Consider the following 17,616-nt stretch of genomic DNA (forward strand, 5'->3'; position numbering starts at 1 on the left):
TTGCAGATAGTAATAGAAGACAAGTCTTGAAATATCTCAAACTGGAGTCCATAGCAGGTGAGGGCACCTTGCTTTCTGGCCAGGAGAAACACTTTTTCTTTTACTGGAAACTCGTGGAAACAAGCAATAATGTCTCTAGGTAGTGAAACACGAGGTGCTCCCAAGACCCTGTAGGTTCTCTCCAGCTGCACGTTTGGAGGATCTATAGCCTGCTCGCCCTTGGCCAAAAGGGATTCACAGATAGTTTCCACAACTCTGAATCAGGAACTCCCTGAAGCCAGAGATTTGCCCTTCTCATGCAATTCTCCATGTCTTCTAGATGATCCTGGAGATCATCTTGCGCAGCTTGAAATTTATTGTTCGTTTTGCTTTTCTGCATTAGTTCCATGGCATGATCTAGTCGGGATTCAGCCTCCTCCACGCGCCATCCCAGCTTCAATAAATCACTTTTAAGTTCTGTGACTGTGCCCACAATTTCCTCCTTAATTGCGATCATATCCCCCCACAAGTCCTGTTACCATTGCTTAAATTTGAGTCACGAGGGGGTCCCTCCCATGGCCTTTGGAACCGCTCCATCCCCTGAGCTTACCTCCGGGATAACAAGAAGTGCCACATGGTCTAGGCCTTCCGATCCACGTGCCACCATATTGGGGTAGGAAAACTGTGTTAAATCAGGTTTTTTCCACAGCGATGACATCAGTATCGTGCAGCGGGTCCTTTCTTGCAGGAACCATCCAAAAGCTTCTTTGCCAAGCGCGGATGAACAGGGATGCATGCAAGAAATCTGGGTTGGGAGTTGCCTCGTCAAGCAGCCATTTCTCGAGGTGATGTCACTTCCTCTCTCCCTTAGCTTTTCCTGATAAGTCTTCCCTTTCTCATCCCTGTGAGGCAGTGCCCCTATGTTCCCCATTAAACTGGTGCAGGACCAGACTAGGTGCCTGGTCCCCTTTATTTCCCCTTGTGAGAGCTCTATGGGCAGGGTCCAACAGGGGAGGAATAAGGTGAGGATAAGTCAGACCAGGCCCAGGTCTCCAGGAGGAAGGCAGCTCCTGTAGAATTTTGCTGTCCATATACCGAGATGTAACGAACTGTATGAGTACTGAGGGAAGTGATACGAACTGTGAGTAATTGGAGTACACTGTCTGAAGGTAAAGGCAGTCTACTAATGTGTATGTGTTAAAGCTGCAAATAAAGCTAAAGTGTTTTAAGAAAGGCTGGAGTCAGACTGAATTTATGTCTCCATGCCTGGGGGATCACCACTCGGTCTCACAGTTCCTTTGAGTATTTTTTGAATGCTGTGCGAATGTCTATAATGGGTGAATTTGGTGCTGATATGGATATTGACATGATGGTAATGTCATTGTTGCTCATGGCTTTGATAACATTTTGTGTCTGTCGATACTTTGATGATAATGATATAAATATTCAAGGGATAATGAGGGCATTGGTGATTTATGAATATGGTCTCCATACAAGATGGACTGTAGTGTTGAGAATGAGACCAATGGTATTGATTATGCATTTGTCAGGGGATGAAAAAATTGGAGATGATAGGAAAGGGTCATTTATTTATGCATACACATAATTCATATTTTTTATTATTCATTTATTTCCAGCAAGAGCTGTCCAGCTTTCATCCAGCTGAAACTGTGCCCTGAGAAGGACAAGCTGATTGTTACAGGCATTAACCTCCATCACAACCATAAACTGCCAGATATGGATGTCCCACTTCAAATTAAGAGATGCAAAGTGATGAATCCCACACGCCTCCTGGCAAAAATGGCGAATGATATTTCCTGGAAGTTCCTGGACCCGAGTGACTTAAAAAAGCTTCTAGGATTACGCTCTGCTGTGTTTGAGGAGCGAACCCATGTTCTGAAGGAGTTGGACTCCCTCTTTGATTCCGATCCTGATGTCAAAGTCAAGTTGGTGTTTTTCCAGGGAAAACTTCTGATTAAGAGCATCTTCCTCATGACCTCTAACATGCAGAATATTGCCCAGAAATTTCCTAGGCATCTCTTTGTGGACTTCGTCTCCTGTTTCATTCCAGACTATGATTTCTACACTGTCTTTTGTGAGGAAAATGGCATGGGGTGGCAGGTGTGTGCATACTGCTTTGCCAAGAAAGGCACGATCGATACCTTAAGATTCATAATGGTCTCCATTTGGCAAAGCATCCCCACCCTGAAAATCCAGGTCAAACAAATAATAGTGAATCCTGAGATGTTAGATACCCTAGATCCAGAAGTCGCCCTACCTCATGCTTCGGTGAGGTACTGCATGCCATTGGTCTTGGACATTTTGTACCGCAAAGTCGCTCACCTGGATGCAACAGCAAAGGCCCAGATGAAGAACATTCTGCACATCCTAGCGCACACACGGTCCCAGAAGGTCTACAGTTGGTATCTAAATGAGCTAAAGGATGCTTTTCCTGCTGAGGTCTTCCTTTACTACCATGAGACCTGGCACCCACGCAGGAAACTCTGGATGAAAAAGGACAACAGGACTCGAGCTGCAGAGAGTACCATAGGAGCCTCTGTGCATGCCATGCATCAGGCCCTCCTGGACCAGGTGGCCAGTTCGCCCTCCTTACACCGAAGCCTTAAAGTGGTCCTTGGTGTCAACAAACCAGTGTTGACTGTCACCAAACCTTCTCAGGAGTTTACTTCCGGACCACAAATGATTCCATCAGTCACACAAGAGGTAAAATCTCATTTATTATAGTAAGTTTGCCAGGTCTGGACAAATGATGCTGCAGTAGGACTGCTTGTATTGAAAATGAAATTGGATAAGTTTCTGACTGACTGTCTTATATTGGTTGAGAATGCAATTAATAGATACCAATGCATATGCTTACTCTGATCTCCTCTTAAGGTGTTAGGAAGGATATTAACTGTTGGTATCATCAGTCTGAAACACAGAAAGACCATTAAATCCAGTGTGTGAACTCCTCCTCCTCCTCCTCTGAATCTCTGTTCTGCTTTCTCTTAACTCTAAAATGATGATTATATTGGTGATGTACCAGAAAAGAGATGTAAAGGGCAGGTAAAAATAGAAGATGCTTTGTTTCCCCATCAATGTTCATAGTAGAACTTCTCTTTCTAATAGTAAGAAAGGATATAAAATGTTATGGATTTATACTGACTTTTCTCCCTGGATTTTCTGCAGTCTATAATAGCTTTTATTAGGGGGAGGAGTAGCCTAGTGGTTAGAACAGCAGCCTGTGAACTAGGGAAGCCAGGGCTCAAATCCTGAATGTTTAGTAAATGAAGCCCTTAGATGGTAAGCCTTTTAGGGACAGGGAAATAATCTACAATGCCTGAATGTAATCTGCTTTGAAGTATCATGAAAGGCAGAATATACAGTTGTGCTCATAAGTTTACATACCCCTGGCAGAATTTGAAAGATGTGTAGCATTTTAAGAAAACAAAAGTAGGGAGTAGGAGTGTGTATGTAAAAAAAACTTCATTTCATTTTACATTTTATTTCCGTTTTATTTTGTTGTTTTTGATTTGCGTCTTTATGTTTAGCACATGCTAACCCAGTGGTTGTAGTATGTGATAAACATTACTTTTTTTTTAATATGATTCAAATTAATGATTGTACTATTCTGTGATGCATAAAATAGTTTAAACAAACCATAGCAATAAGGGAAATAACAAAATGGTCCTGTTCAAAAGTTTGCATACCCTTGAATGTTTGTGCTGATAATATACACTCAAGTTGACACACCCAGGTTGAGATGGCAGTGAACGGTAGATATCCACACCTGTGCCTTGTTTGATTGTAATTAGTAACCAGTCAAAGAATGATGCAGTAATTGTCAATCAAGATGTAGCAAAACCTTAATAGGTATTAGACTTAATAAATTGTCTTCAACGACAAGTACAGAATAATTCAATAATACAAAATAATTAGTTCAATTCTTGAAACATGGCTCACAGAGTGTACATAAGTAGCTATGTCCCCCAACATGTACATGTTTCACAGATGTCCTGCATCGCAAAGGACAAAAATGCTGCTTTTCATCAGCTTTTAATGTATAGATACAAATTTTATATTAAAGGATTGTAATTAGTGTCTGTGTATAAATAGTCAATGAGTTTTTTAGCGCTTGAGAAACCCTTGTGTATTTCATCCTGGGCTGCACTGACTTTGGTTACCGAAGAATGGGGAAAGCAAAAGAACTGTCAAAGGATTTGCGAGCAAAAGTAGTTCAACTTTATAAATCAGGAAAAGGATATAAAAAGATATCCAAAGATTTGAAAATGCTAATCAATACTGTTCAGGCTCTGATCAAGAAGTAGAAAGATATGGGTTCTGTTAATACCAATAACAATAAACAATGTACAGGTGGATATTTGAAAAATATAAATTAACAATAGACAATATATGTACAGGTGGGCTGGTAGGTACCAGACCATTGATGTCAATGAAAGGGATAGAAGGGGGGGGGGAGGGAGGGAGAGGAAAGGATAAGCTAAGGGTGGAGGAGGGGAGCTAATAACACAGTATTAAGTAGTCTTTGCTAGGGGGGAAGAAACACTGTATTTTGGAGACTTTGCTGGGGGGGGGGGAGAGAAAGGAGAGGCAGATAGGAGGGGGATGGTGAGAGGGCTGAGGGGTTAGAGTGCAAGCTAGGTTTGGTCATTTATTTCAAATGTTCCTATAAAATCTCTCCTTCTCTATCCTTCCTTCTGCTGTCCTCTCTCCTCCTTCACTGCTGCTCCCCTTCCCTTCCCTGTTTATTGTATTTCACTCTCTTGTTAATTTGTTACAATGTAAACCGGCATGATGTTCCGACGAATGTCGGTATATAAAAATCAACAAATAAATAAATAAATACCAAAGTAGACCAAGAAATATTTCAGACATAACTGCCAGGAAAATTTGTCAGGATGCAAAGAAAAGCCAACAAGCAACTTTTACTGAAATACAGGCTTTTCTGAAACAAAATGGTGTGGGTGTTTCAGCATGCACAATAAGGAGATACTTCAACAAAAATGGGCTCATTGGTAGATTTGCCAGACAAAAAGCCATTGCTGCAGCCAACACCACAAAACAGCCAACTTATAATACGTTCAACAGCACCTAGAGAAGCCTCAAACCTTCTGGAACAAAATAATTTGGTGTGATGAGACCAAAATTGAACTTTATGGTCACAACCATGAATGCTATGAAGAGAAGCACACTATCCCTACCATGAAGCATGGAGGTGGATCTCTGCTGTTTTGGGGGGGGGGGACGTGAGCTACGGTGGCACAGGGAATTTAGTCAAAATTAATGGCAGGATGAATGCAGCATCTTATTGGAAAATATTGGAGGAGAATTTGCATTCATCAGCCAGAAAGGTGCACATGGGGGCACACTTGGACTTTCCAACATGACAAAGATATGAAACGTTAAAGCCAAGTCGACCCTTCAGTGACTGCAGCAAAAAATAACAGACGTGTTTTGTCTGATCACTCGTGTTTTCTTAAAATGCTACATATCTTACAAATTCTGCCAGGGGTATGTAAACTTATGAGCACAACTGTATATTAAAAAAAAAAAAAAGTATCCAGCGGTAATGATGGAAATTAACTTTGGGACTGCATTGGTGTCTTCTGAAGAAGGGATCCACGCAGTCTTATAAGTTCATGTTACAATATTGACCCTGGGTAATTCTTATGTTGGGCCAAGCTAATCTATCATAGCTTCTAAAGAATCCAGTTTTCTGCTTGGCCAGCATGACTACCAGAACTCTGCAGTGCATCCTTATTGACGAAGCTTGGGCTTAACTGAAGGAATTCAGTAGAAATCTCAGGGAGGTTAAAGCACACTGTGATGTTGTTGAACATTTTTAAAGGTCCTCTACCATCGCTTGATAACTCAGCATTTTTAAAACTGCCTTTCCATTAGTTAGTGTCCATTGCCAGCAGATGACTCCAATTCTTGCCTCGTTTCATATAGGGAAAAGCTATCTTTCTTTAATGTTATATCAACGTTTGTTATGTTTAATTTCTGTGTAACAACATGCAGACCTTTTGTATTAAGGAAGGAAACGAGGCCTCGTGAAATGGTCATTCGTCTCCTTGTTAGTAAATACGAAGGCAAGAACTCTTCAGAAATCTGTCTGGCTTTTTCTCCCCCTCAGACAGATGATGCAACGACGTCTTCAGAGGACGAAGAGAAAGATGAGGAGAGATTGCTTCCATTGCCTAGGTCTTCCAGAAGTCAGGTATTGTAGAAGAGAACCTCCTAGGGCGCTTTTCTGCCATGAAGAGAACCTGGAAGGACCATGCCCAGGCTCTGGCTTAGCAGTGTTGTTGAAGTAGCCAGGCATTGCTCTTTCAGGAACGTCTGGTCGGCTGAAGAGCATCCTTGGCAATGCATGCCATTACGCATTTTAGTCTATTCACAATGCACTGCAAATGACACCATTAAAGCATTGCCCTCTCACTGAGCAAGAAGGAGAATACATTTAATTATGAGGGTTCCATAGTAGTTGTCCAGCTTGTAGAAAATTCCTGTCAACCTTTTCTCTTCCTTTACCAATGTAGTCTGTCACAATAATTGGTGGTTTGGGTTTGGCAAGGTCTCTGGAGAAGATGCAGAAGAGCGACTGGAACGAAGCGAGTTCCACAGCTGGGAAGACTTCCGCTCCTTCCTTGACGCTTGGTGCTTGAAGAAGAAAATAATGTTCACCATTCGGAGCTCATTGTCTCTGAAGGATGACCAGCTGAGCCTGGACCCTCAGTGGCTTGAGCTAGCAAAATCCCTGAAGTACAGAAGCGTGAGCATGGGCTGCAATGCTAGGTACATTAATTAGCTCCAGTCACAAGAATCTTAACGAACTATTACATTGTATTCCTTAAATACGAGTCCACATACGCACCCTCCACCCTAATGTGGTTGTGATATACAGTATTTTAGTTTTGAAAATGACAGTAATAACACAACACCAAATAATAATACCTCATAAAGAAATAAATGATTGCTTAGCTGTTGGTAATGTAATCTCATGGTAACATGAAATTGGGATGGATATGGATTTTGAAGTGGTAAGAATGGTACTGGGTGCATATAGATTAGCAGAACTCAATTCAGGCTGTTGTGTTTTTGAGAAAAGGTGTTTGTTGACGCGATAAAGGTGAGATTGTTGGTGATTATGATTGTAGAAGTAGGGTAAACTTGTCCTTGACTTTCAGATTGAGAGCTACAAGGGTCATGGTGACTATGATTATGATGCAGATGTTATAATAGTGCAATTTTGAGAACAGTAATATCAGAGAAAAGGCATAAAATTAATGGTATCTTAATTTTTCCCCAGCAAGACCTGTCCAGCTGTCATCAGTCTGAAATTGGGCCCCCAAAAGGACAAGCTCATTCTTGTCAAAACCATGCTTCGTCACAACCATGACACACTTGGGGCCAACTTTCCACCTCTAGTTACAGGAAGTAAGCTGTCCTCTCCTCCATGCCTTCCCACCAAGATCACCAATGACATCTCCAGGAAATTTGTGGAACGTAAAGATCTTAGGAAGCTTCAGCGCTTCCACCCTGCTCAGTTTGAAGACCGGACCCAAGTCCTGAGTGCCTTGGACAACCTCTTTATTTCTGATCCTGGGGCCAAGGTCAAGTTAGTCTTTGTGGAGAATGAGTTGCTGGTAAAGAATATCTTCATCATGACTTCCCCCATGCAGGACATGGTCCAGCGTTTTCCTGAACACCTCTATGTGGATCTGTTGCCGCATTTCGGTAGCCATGTTGATTTGTACACTGTCTATTGTGAAGATGACAACTCAGAATGGAAGGAGTGTGCAAAATGTATTGCACGACAGGGCACATCAGCAAATTTACGGTTCCTTATGGTTTCCATGTTGCAGGGCATCCAAAACTTGACTCGCCAAGTTAAATATGTAACAGTGAACCCAAAAATTCGGGACTCTCTTGACCTGAAACCACTGGTACCTTTTGCCTCGCTGAGGTACTGCATGCCACTGGTCTTGGAAATTCTGTATGAGAGAATTTCTTCTATAGATTCAACAAAACAGGCCCAGATTAAGAAATGTTTGCATACCCTGGCTCACACTTGTTTGCCCAGTGTTTATGGCCGATACTTGAGTGAGTTGAAGGCTGTCTGCCCTGCGCAGTTTTTCCAGTACTACTACGAGACCTGGCATTCACACAGGAAAATGTGGATCAAAAAGGACAACAGAAGTCAGATCGCAGAGAGCAACATCTGTACCTTGGTTAAGTCTGAACATCAGGCGCTCAGAACCCAAGTAGACACCTCTTCCTCCTACTACCACTGCCTTCAGATGGTTCTCAATGACAGCATGAAAGCGTTGAACCTAACTTCATCTTCCCACCTCCAGGAGTCGCTTTCTGAACTAGACACATCTCCAGTTGTTGCTACCCATCAGGTATGACTTTTCTTTCCATTGATCCAGATGCCTCTTAAGCTTTATTTTTATGGGACAATGGGGGGGGGTTGGTCAAAGCTAATGGACAAATGAGAGTTGAAAGTCAAGGTGGTTCTTCTCAAATGCCTTAATACTATTTCTGTTGTGACCTTTGGGGACCACTAATACTATTATGTAAGAAGGAACAGCTAGAACAGGATGTAAAATAATAAGATGCTTAGTCTAAAAATGGTTCGGACTTAGCTAAATTCCAGCCACTCTTAGTAATAGATGTTAGGGATTCGCCTGCAAGAATGATCACTTTCATGTATGTATTGAACTATAAGAAATTCAGGAAATTTGTGAAGACCTGGTTATTAAGCCGGGTCTTTGATAAATAATGAGATGCCAGGCTTGAGATTCTGGTGATATCCCCAGCGACTGCTCAATGTTTATAATAGAATCATTTCCCAAATACAGTGTGGAGTCTGGTAAATATGCTACTAGTCAAGAGTGTATTATTGCACATGTTATAAACAAATAAAAAAAAAAATCCTATCATTTGATCTATGTTTCTTATGGATGTTATTTTACCTTGTGAACAGCTTGTTTACTTTTTTAGTCTAAGTAGTATATTACATTTAATGGAAATAATATGTACCGTATTCTTATTAAACCATAGGTTTATGGCATAGTGGGGCCAACACATTAAGCCTCTCTCTAAACGATTTTTAGTGGGCACGTACTAAAGATTTTAGCATGCTTCCTAAAATCTGACTTTGCGCACAATGCACTGCGTTAATGAAATACAATATGCACAAGCTAAAAAGATACATGGAGTTAGGGGCCTTTTTAGTTGTTTCTCAGCTGCACCTTGAAAGCCCCCCCATGCTAACTGGCCCAAGGTGAAAGGACCAAGTAGCATGGGGGAGGGGGGTGGTGGGATTTCATCCTGCACCTCTCAATCATGGTTAGACCCCTCTGACCTCCTGCTCAGACCCCCACTTCCACTCCTCAGGAGTGATTTCTTACCATTCTGGAGGGTCTCCAGCTTTAATGGCAGCAGGGACACGAACCCTTCTGCTGACCCAGTAGCACAACTCCAAATGATGCCGCCATGATATATGGGGACGCATCCCTAGACGGGTGTCGCTGCAGTGCTAACAGGATGACTGCCGTGTCCCCATGTTGCTAAGATGGGGATATTCCAGAATGGTCTGAAAGGGGGGTTGCGTGGAGTCTGCTATGCCTTGGGGTTAGTAGGGAGGGGGGGGTTCTGATCTTGATCAGGAGGTTGGGGAGGGGATAGTCTGATTTCTTTTGCCTGGGGAGACACCTATCCTGAGTGGAGGGAGGAGGAAGGGGGTGCTGGGTGGAGGCCTCTCTGACCCCCATCAGTGTTAAATGTTAGCATTCGAAAGCAGATGCTAATATAGTAGTCGTGAAGGCATCATGCTAATTTCCTTGATGCTGAATGAACAGGGTAATAGAGAACATTTGCTTACCATCATCCTGATTTGCATGTAATTTTTGCTCTTTGCATCCGTGTGCTAATGAGTTGCAGTTGGATTTAATGTGCATGCGAAGTTTTAGTGCATGGGCTCCTGTATGTCTAGATGAATTGTACCTGTATGAGCTATGGAAGGCTGGAGAGTTTGAGCTGCAGCATGTCAAAGCACAAACTTGCAAGACTTTTTACTAGAACAAGGCGGAAGGTCGGAGTAGATGGGAGTAACGTAAGAAAGTGGAGGTGCTGGAGGTGAAATTAGTCAAGAAGCACCAAAGATCCATTGCTGGAAAGTAATAGTGAAAGCCAGAGATGAAGTAGGGTCTGCGATATTGCAGTCAGAAGTGGAAATGGGCAGAGTGGAGGTGCCTAATGATCGTTGTCATGCGGGTGCAGACAGGACTCTTGAGTGCACACCTGCAGGAGCAGTGAAGGACTGCAGAGCTGGGCTAGGGTTTGTCTTCTGCCTAGTCAGCCTCCTCCCCCGCAGGTTGAGCCCTTGGGTTCTGGGGGCCGGTAGGGCTTGGCTTCTATGGCTGAACATCATGGTTGCAAGGCTGGAAAGGTTGGATGAGGCTGGACAGGCACTGGCTGGAAGTGAGGACCGGATACTGGAGTAGGCTGGCAGTTGGATATGGGCAAGGATTGAGGGTGGATACTAACACAGACACTGAATGAGGATTGGGGATGGACATGGGCCCAAACTGGGCAGGATAGTGAGCAGAGACTGGGGGTGGACACAGTCACAGGCGGGGCAGGATTCTGAGCAAGGACTGGGGCAAAGTAATGGCAAGGCAGGGAATGAATACAAGGAACTGGAATGGGCAGGGCTTGACAAAAACCAGACAAGGACAGGGCTAAACAAGGACTGGGCAGAACATTGAGGCCCGACAGCAGCAAGGCAGAAGGGCCTGTAGGCTGCTAGGTGAGGTAGGAGGCCCAGAGGCTACAAGGTAACAAAAGGCCTAAGTAAACCACAAGCAAGACATAAGACTAGAACAGGCCCTGAGGCCACAAGGCATGGAGCAAGGTAAGAGCAGCCAAGGGTGACTCCATGAAGAGGCACTGAGGTATTGTTGAGGCAGGCTTAAATAGGGCTGGAGCTTGGGTGTAGTGTGACCAGGGAGAGAAGGTATTTGGCTCATTGAGGACCCTTGGTGGAGGGAAGACTGCGCAGCAGACTGAACCTTGGCACGGAGAGACTGTGTAAAAGGCGAAACCGTGACAATCATTCTCTGCTGTCATATTAATGAGTCTGTATGATTCTGTTAGATTCATATCCAGTCTGAAGTTTATAGTCAGCAGATAAAGAACCATTTGGCCTACCCAGTTTGCAGTTAGCTGATGTAATCATAAGATACCGTGTCATCCAGTTGATCCCTTGACTTCTGTGTTCATTAAAAACCAGTAAATTATAAATCTTTAATGACTGTTTATGTACATTGTTTTTCTTTCTAGGCCTGCCATTCCAAAAATGAGGAACAGCTGGATCAGACGGAGTTCTCCAGCTGGGAGGATTTCTGCTCCTTCCTGGATTCCTGGTGCGAGGAACGGATGCTGCTGTTCAGGGTTCGACAGTCGGTGACCTTGACGAAAGAAGAAGTCAGCCGGTGCCCATCGGGGCCTGTGCTGGCCCAGTGCCTGAAGTACAGCACGGTCCAGCTTTTCTGCACCAGGTACAAGTGCAGAGACGTCATATGTGGGGGGGAGGGTGGCAGCAATTTGTTCTGGTTGCTTTATTTCAATGTCTTTTATCGTGCAGTATCAACCAATCTGATGAGTTCAAGTATTATCAATGTTGTACAAAGTGTGACTGAGCAGATGGAGGTTGAAAGTTTACTGTCTCACACGGTTTATAATTCATCTGAAGCAAGATTAAGGAAAATACCGGGGAGGGGGTCACGATATGTCTTTGAGTAAAGTTGCCCAGGATCATAGGTGACAAACTGTGTATAATCCGTACTGATGTGTAAGCTGAGACTGGAGAAGTGTGGTGGTGGTGTGAGTGCTGAGATGATGGTCAAATGGCTGTTGACCATGAAATTGATATAAGGAGGGGCCTCCTCAGTGGCAAGGGCTGTGCACTGCCATACAGAAGGCCTAGATTTGATCTGCTCCTCTAGTCATGACGACTTGGTTGAGGTTGGAAGTGCCGATCATGCAGATGGTGGAGACACTGAACACCATGTGAATGTAGTTTTTCTCAGTGGTGAGCCTCTACGGTAGGTAATTTTGGTTATTAAAGGATGTAGGGTAAATAATGGTCAGATTGAGTCAGCTAGTGACAATAGTATTGATGGTGAAGACAGCATGTGTGGTGATCAGTGGTAAAGTGGGATGTATGACTGGTTATATCACAGTTAGGCAACTCCAGTCTGGAGTGCCACAAACACATCTAACGTTTCAGAATATGCACAATGAATATGCATGCAGTGTATTTCATGTATATAAATTGTGGATATCCTTGGAACCAGATGTGTTTGTGGCACTCCAGGATCAGAATTGCCTACCCCTGGGTTAGACTGAGAGTAATACTGATAATTGGCAATGCTGAGATGACGATGACGTGGATGTTTTAGTCTCTCTTGCTTGGCAATATGTGAATTGTTTTTCATTCTTATCCAGAAAGGGCTGCCCTGCTTTCATTAAACTACAGCTGTGCTCCCAAAAGGAAAAGCTCGTTGTCTCCAACACCAGCTTCCAACACAACCACGACTTGCCAGAGACTGACCTCTCGCCACCATTGAAAAGGAGTAAACTGGTGTCCACTGTTGGCCTGCCTATCCAACTTGCCAATAACATCTCCAGGAAGTTCTTAGGACCTAACGACTTGAACATGTTTCAGAGTTATAGATGTGGAGCATTTGAGGACCAGTCCCAAGTCCTAAAGGAATTGGATACTCTCTTCCATTTTGATCCTGAAGCCAAGGTCAAGCTGGTATTCGAGGAGGACATGCTATTGGTTAAGGACATCTTCCTCATGACATCAAGCATGCAGCAAATTGCTCGGTGTTTTCCTGGCTACCTCTATGTTGACTTTTTCTCTGGTTTTAGTCCAGGCTTTGATTTGTACACTGTTCTCTGTGAAGAAAAGAATGTGGGTTGGAAGGTGTGTGCCTACTGCATAGCAAGGAAGGGAACAGCAGATAATTTAAAGTTCATTGTGGTCTCCATATTTCAGAGCATCCCCATCTTGAACAGTGAAGTGAAATATTTGACAGTCAGCCCTGAGATTCAGGATCCCTTGGACATAGAAGATCTCGTACCTTGTGCCTCATTGAGATACTGCATGCCGCTAGTCTTGGAGCTTCTGTTTGAGAAGATAGCTCACATAAACTCAGCAGAGGAGGCTCAGATTATGGATTTTTTGCATATCTTGGCCCATACTCATTCACCCACAGTCTATAATCAGACTTTGGGTAACCTGAAGGCTGCCTGTCCTGTCAAGGCCTTCCAGTACTACTATGAGACGTGGCACCCATGCAGGAAGCTGTGGGCTGAAGAGTTCAACAGTGCTCCAGATGCAGAGAGCAGCATCTGTGCTTATGTGAAGTCCAAGCATCAGATACTCGCTGCCCAAATGGGCATCTCACCTTCCTTGCACCACTGCCTTCAGGTAGTCCTGGATGACAGCAAAACAACTTTGCCCATCACTGACTCTTCCCAGGAGTATCCTTCTGTGCCAGTTGTGAGCCCAGCAGTCGTACAACAGGTAAAATATCTATATGCTGTTATGTATCATTGAATCTTTGGCTTATAAATCTTGGCAGTGATATTGCACAAGCCAAAGAATCAAGTTAATGCTTCTTTTGGTTGGTTTGGTAGAGTAACAGTGCACATTGGTCTTACTGCCATGTTTCTTCTAATCATCATTTTACTTAAAACATGCACCAAGTAGCAGTGTTGACACTGGCCTACAATATAAGGAATCATGTCATTCAAGAGCTCTAAATAATGACTCCAGCCAGTCTGTAAGGAAGGATGCCTGACGCCTGCCATAATACTGGGTAGTATTCTAAGGTCCGTCATTGCCTGAATGAAGGCATATACTTATTGATATTTGTAACCACTCTAGTTTGGTAGAAAAAGACAGCTGATTAATATGGTTAAAGTTATAATTCTTCCTGTAAATATTCTTGCCCTAGTCTTTCCCAGTAGGTGTTGTTATGAATGGTGCCAGAGTGGTTACTGCTTCTGCAATCTTGGTCTTCCAGCAGAAGTCAAACTAGGAAATGGTGGAGGGATTGGCTGTTGTGGGGAGGGAGGGAGAGCTCTCAACTCCCAACTCTTGCAGTTCTCGCTCTTTTCATCAGGAGTTAGTCTGTGGAATAATTTGGAAATGAATGTAATTTGTGGCAGTCAGAGAGCATTGCCAGGAATGGTGTGGGAGTGCTGGCTGCTGGAAAGTCCAGAGCTTCACTGATCCCCATTTCCCATCCATAAACTTTGAGGGGGCAGGGTAGACAAACAAAATTTGTCATTGAAATTCAGTTCTTCCTTCTCAGAAAGTGGGGGTGCCTGCTGCTTCCATGGATAAAGAGGAAACGGAAGAGAGCCCACCAGAAAGAAGCGAGGATTCAGACATCTCCAAGGGAAGGGTAAAGAGAAAAGAATAAAGCAGGAACAGGTCGATGACTGGTGCAGCTTATTGTGAAAGTCCCATGTTGTGATAGATGGATGATGAAGGGATTCTGAAAAGAAGACACTTCAAAATTGGGGGTGTGGGGTCATAATGAAAGGTGCATACCTTTTTATTCCAAAAAAAGTTTAGAACTGGAATAAGCCTTGAACTGGAAACAATATAAACCAGAAAAAGATAAGTTGATATTTTGAAGAGTCTGGCCAATTGAGTTGTATTGTAGTTTCTCACAGGACAAGCAGGATGGTAGTCCTCACATATGGGTGACATCATAGGATGGAGCCCAATCACGGAACACTTTTGTCAAAGTTTCTAGAACTTTGACTGGCCCCTACTGGGCATGCCCAGCATGGCACTAACCCTGAAGCCAGCAGGGGTCCCCCTGCAGTCTTCTTTTTTCCGCGCAGCAGTAGCCACGCGGGTTAAGGAGCCCCACATAGATTCCTGACAGGAATTTTCCTCACGGAATTAATAAAAACTTTCATACCCCACAGGGGGCCCTCCTTCAAATGTTTGACTCCGCGGTACTCTGGTAAGTTTTTTACCCGGTTTCGATTCCTGTCGAGTTTGGCCGTCGACCGTACCACGGCTAAATTTTTCAGAGGCCATGGCGTCTGGGTTCCGTCTGTGCCCGGACTGTACTCGCACCAGGTCCATTACAGACCCTCATAAAGTCTGTGTAATGTGTCTCGGGTGCGAGCATGATGTCCTGTCTTGCACCAAATGTGCCTTAATGACACCAAAAGGTCGCAAGGCTAGAATGGAGAAAATGGAACTTCTCTTCCGTTCTCAAACTCCGAGCCATCTATTGTATCAACGTCATCTGAACTGGCACCGTCCACTTCGCTCCAGTATCGGCCACCGGCCAGTGACCATCCAGCGTCGACGACTTCTCGGCCTTCAACTACCTCTGCTTCCCCTCAGGACTGAGGGGATCATAGAGAGAAACATCGGCATCGACACCACAAGTCTCGGACCATCGAGGAAGGAAAATCTTCGACCGCGCCATCGTCTGAGCCGCCATCGAAGAAACCCCGTCCAGAAAAGGCACAGACTCTTTCTGTGACTTGGTCACTGAGGCAACCCTCAACCGGCGGGTATCGGGAGCCGCGACTCCGCCTTTAACGGTTATCCCTCCGGCTATGCCTCTGCCTCCTTCCTCCCTTCCGGAGCTGGGGCTGCTTGCTCCAGGTCTCCATGAAGAACTGGACCAGGATGGTTCAGGAGGCCATCGATAAGGCGATGCACAGATTCCAAGTTCCTCCAACACCGGTGCCGATTGTGCAACCGACCACTGATCCGATTCCGGCAGCACTGGCACCGCTGCTCTCGAAGATGGAAGCGCTTATAGCCACTTTTCCACTGATGGATCCTGGCTCACAGATGGCTCCGATGCCCTCCCAGCTTACCCTTTCATTGGGAGGGGAAACACCGTTCCGCATTCCTCCATCGGGAGTCCTGCCGATGCCGCAACCATCGATGCCAATTCGCCCATCAGCACCACCAATCCATCCATCGATGCCTCCAGCACTTCCCTCGATGCCTTCGGAGCCTAGACCGGGATCATCAGGAATACCATCGTCCCGTCCTTCCCAGGCTCCTAGAGGGGCAGGTCCTGATCCCTATGACACCTGGACTGACAATTCTTCTCAAGACACCGATGACTTGCCATCGCCACCTTCTCCTACTGAAAGCAGGAAGCGTTCTCCTCCCGAGGACCTATCCTTCATAAACTTTGTGAAGGAAATGTCTGAATTGGTTCCCTTCCAATTGCAGACTGAACAAGATGACAGACATCAAATGATGGAGCTGTTACAATTCCTGGATGCTCCCAAGGAAATAACCTCCATCCATATTCCCCATGTTCTTTTAGATCTCCTCAAAAAGAACTGGGAACACCCTGGTTCTGTTGCTCCAGTCAACAGAAAAGCTGATACCACTTATGTGGTCCAGTCAGCCCCAGGTTTCCAGAAACCTCAGCTGGATCACCAATCTGTGGTTGTAGAATCTGCCCAAAAAAGGGCAAAAAGATCAAAACCCCACTCTTCCTTTCCCCCAGGTAAGGAACAGAAATTCCTGGATGCCACTGGCAGACGTGTCTTCCAAGGATCGATGCTTATCTCTCGGATCGCCTCCTACCAGCTATATATGACCCAGTACAACAGGGTCTTATTCAAGCAGATACAGGACTTTGCAGAGTCCCTGCCTCAGCAATTCCAAGAACAACTTCTAACCCTAGTGCACAAGGGTTTTGAGGCAGGGAAGCATGAAATAAGATCTTCTTATGACATCTTTGATACCACCTCCAGGGTATCTGCAACTGCTATTTCGACAAGAAGATGGGCCTGGCTTAAGTCTTCGGACTTGCACCCTGAAGTACAAGACAGATTATCTGATCTGCCCTGCATAGAAGACAATCTGTTTGGGGAACAGATTCAGCGGATGGTGGTGGAACTCAAGGACCATCATGAGACCCTTCGCCAGCTCTCTCTGATGCCCTCTGAGTATTCCTCCAAACAGCCTTTCAGGAAGGATACTAAAAAGTCATTCTTCCGTCCAAAGAAGTCCTATCCACCACAGTCTAGGACTCGTTCCACGAGACCTTTCCAAAAGGCCCAATCTCGTCGTCAAAAGCCGCAAGCAGCTCCTCAGCCGGGCCCTGCTTCCGGTTTTTGACTCCTGCATAGAGAGCAGCAGCCAGTTTCCACTGCCTCAAATACCAGTGGGAGGTCGATTGTGCCATTTCAACAACAGGTGGCACACAATCACCTCAGACCAGTGGGCCCTTACCATAATCTCTCAAGGTTATCGCCGGAACTTTCTCTCCATTCCACCGGACTCCCCACCTCTACCGGCGTGGGGAACATCTGACCACTCACTACTCCTGGAGCAAGAGGTCTCCCTCTTCCTCCAGTCCAGAGCAATAGAACCAGTACCTTACTCTCAACAAGGTTTAGGATTCTATTCCCGGTACTTTCTAATCCCCAAAAAAATCGGGAGGCGTTCGTCCAATTCTGGACCTACGTGCCCTCAACAAGTACCTCCAACGAGAAAAGTTCAAGATGGTAACCTTGGGTTCCCTC

At 44.7% G+C, this 17,616-nt stretch overlaps 1 protein-coding gene across 6 annotated transcripts in view; it reads left to right on the forward strand.

Annotated features, from left to right (window-relative positions):
- Positions 1-17,616, forward strand: part of LOC115080763 — a 168,623-nt gene that overhangs the window by 123,939 nt on the left and 27,068 nt on the right. For all 6 annotated transcript variants that reach the window (XM_029585152.1, XM_029585155.1, XM_029585157.1 and 3 more), the window contains 7 exons: positions 1,617-2,703; positions 6,137-6,220; positions 6,578-6,798; positions 7,313-8,408; positions 11,353-11,570; positions 12,520-13,606; positions 14,400-14,492. In XM_029585152.1, coding sequence (XP_029441012.1) covers positions 1,617-2,703; positions 6,137-6,220; positions 6,578-6,798; positions 7,313-8,408; positions 11,353-11,570; positions 12,520-13,606; positions 14,400-14,492 — 3,886 coding nt within the window. The remainder of the gene's footprint in view (positions 1-1,616; positions 2,704-6,136; positions 6,221-6,577; positions 6,799-7,312; positions 8,409-11,352; positions 11,571-12,519; positions 13,607-14,399; positions 14,493-17,616) is intronic.

This window comes from Rhinatrema bivittatum, chromosome 19, assembly GCF_901001135.1.
Source record: "Rhinatrema bivittatum chromosome 19, aRhiBiv1.1, whole genome shotgun sequence".
In the NCBI taxonomy this organism is placed as follows: Eukaryota; Metazoa; Chordata; class Amphibia; order Gymnophiona; family Rhinatrematidae; genus Rhinatrema; species Rhinatrema bivittatum.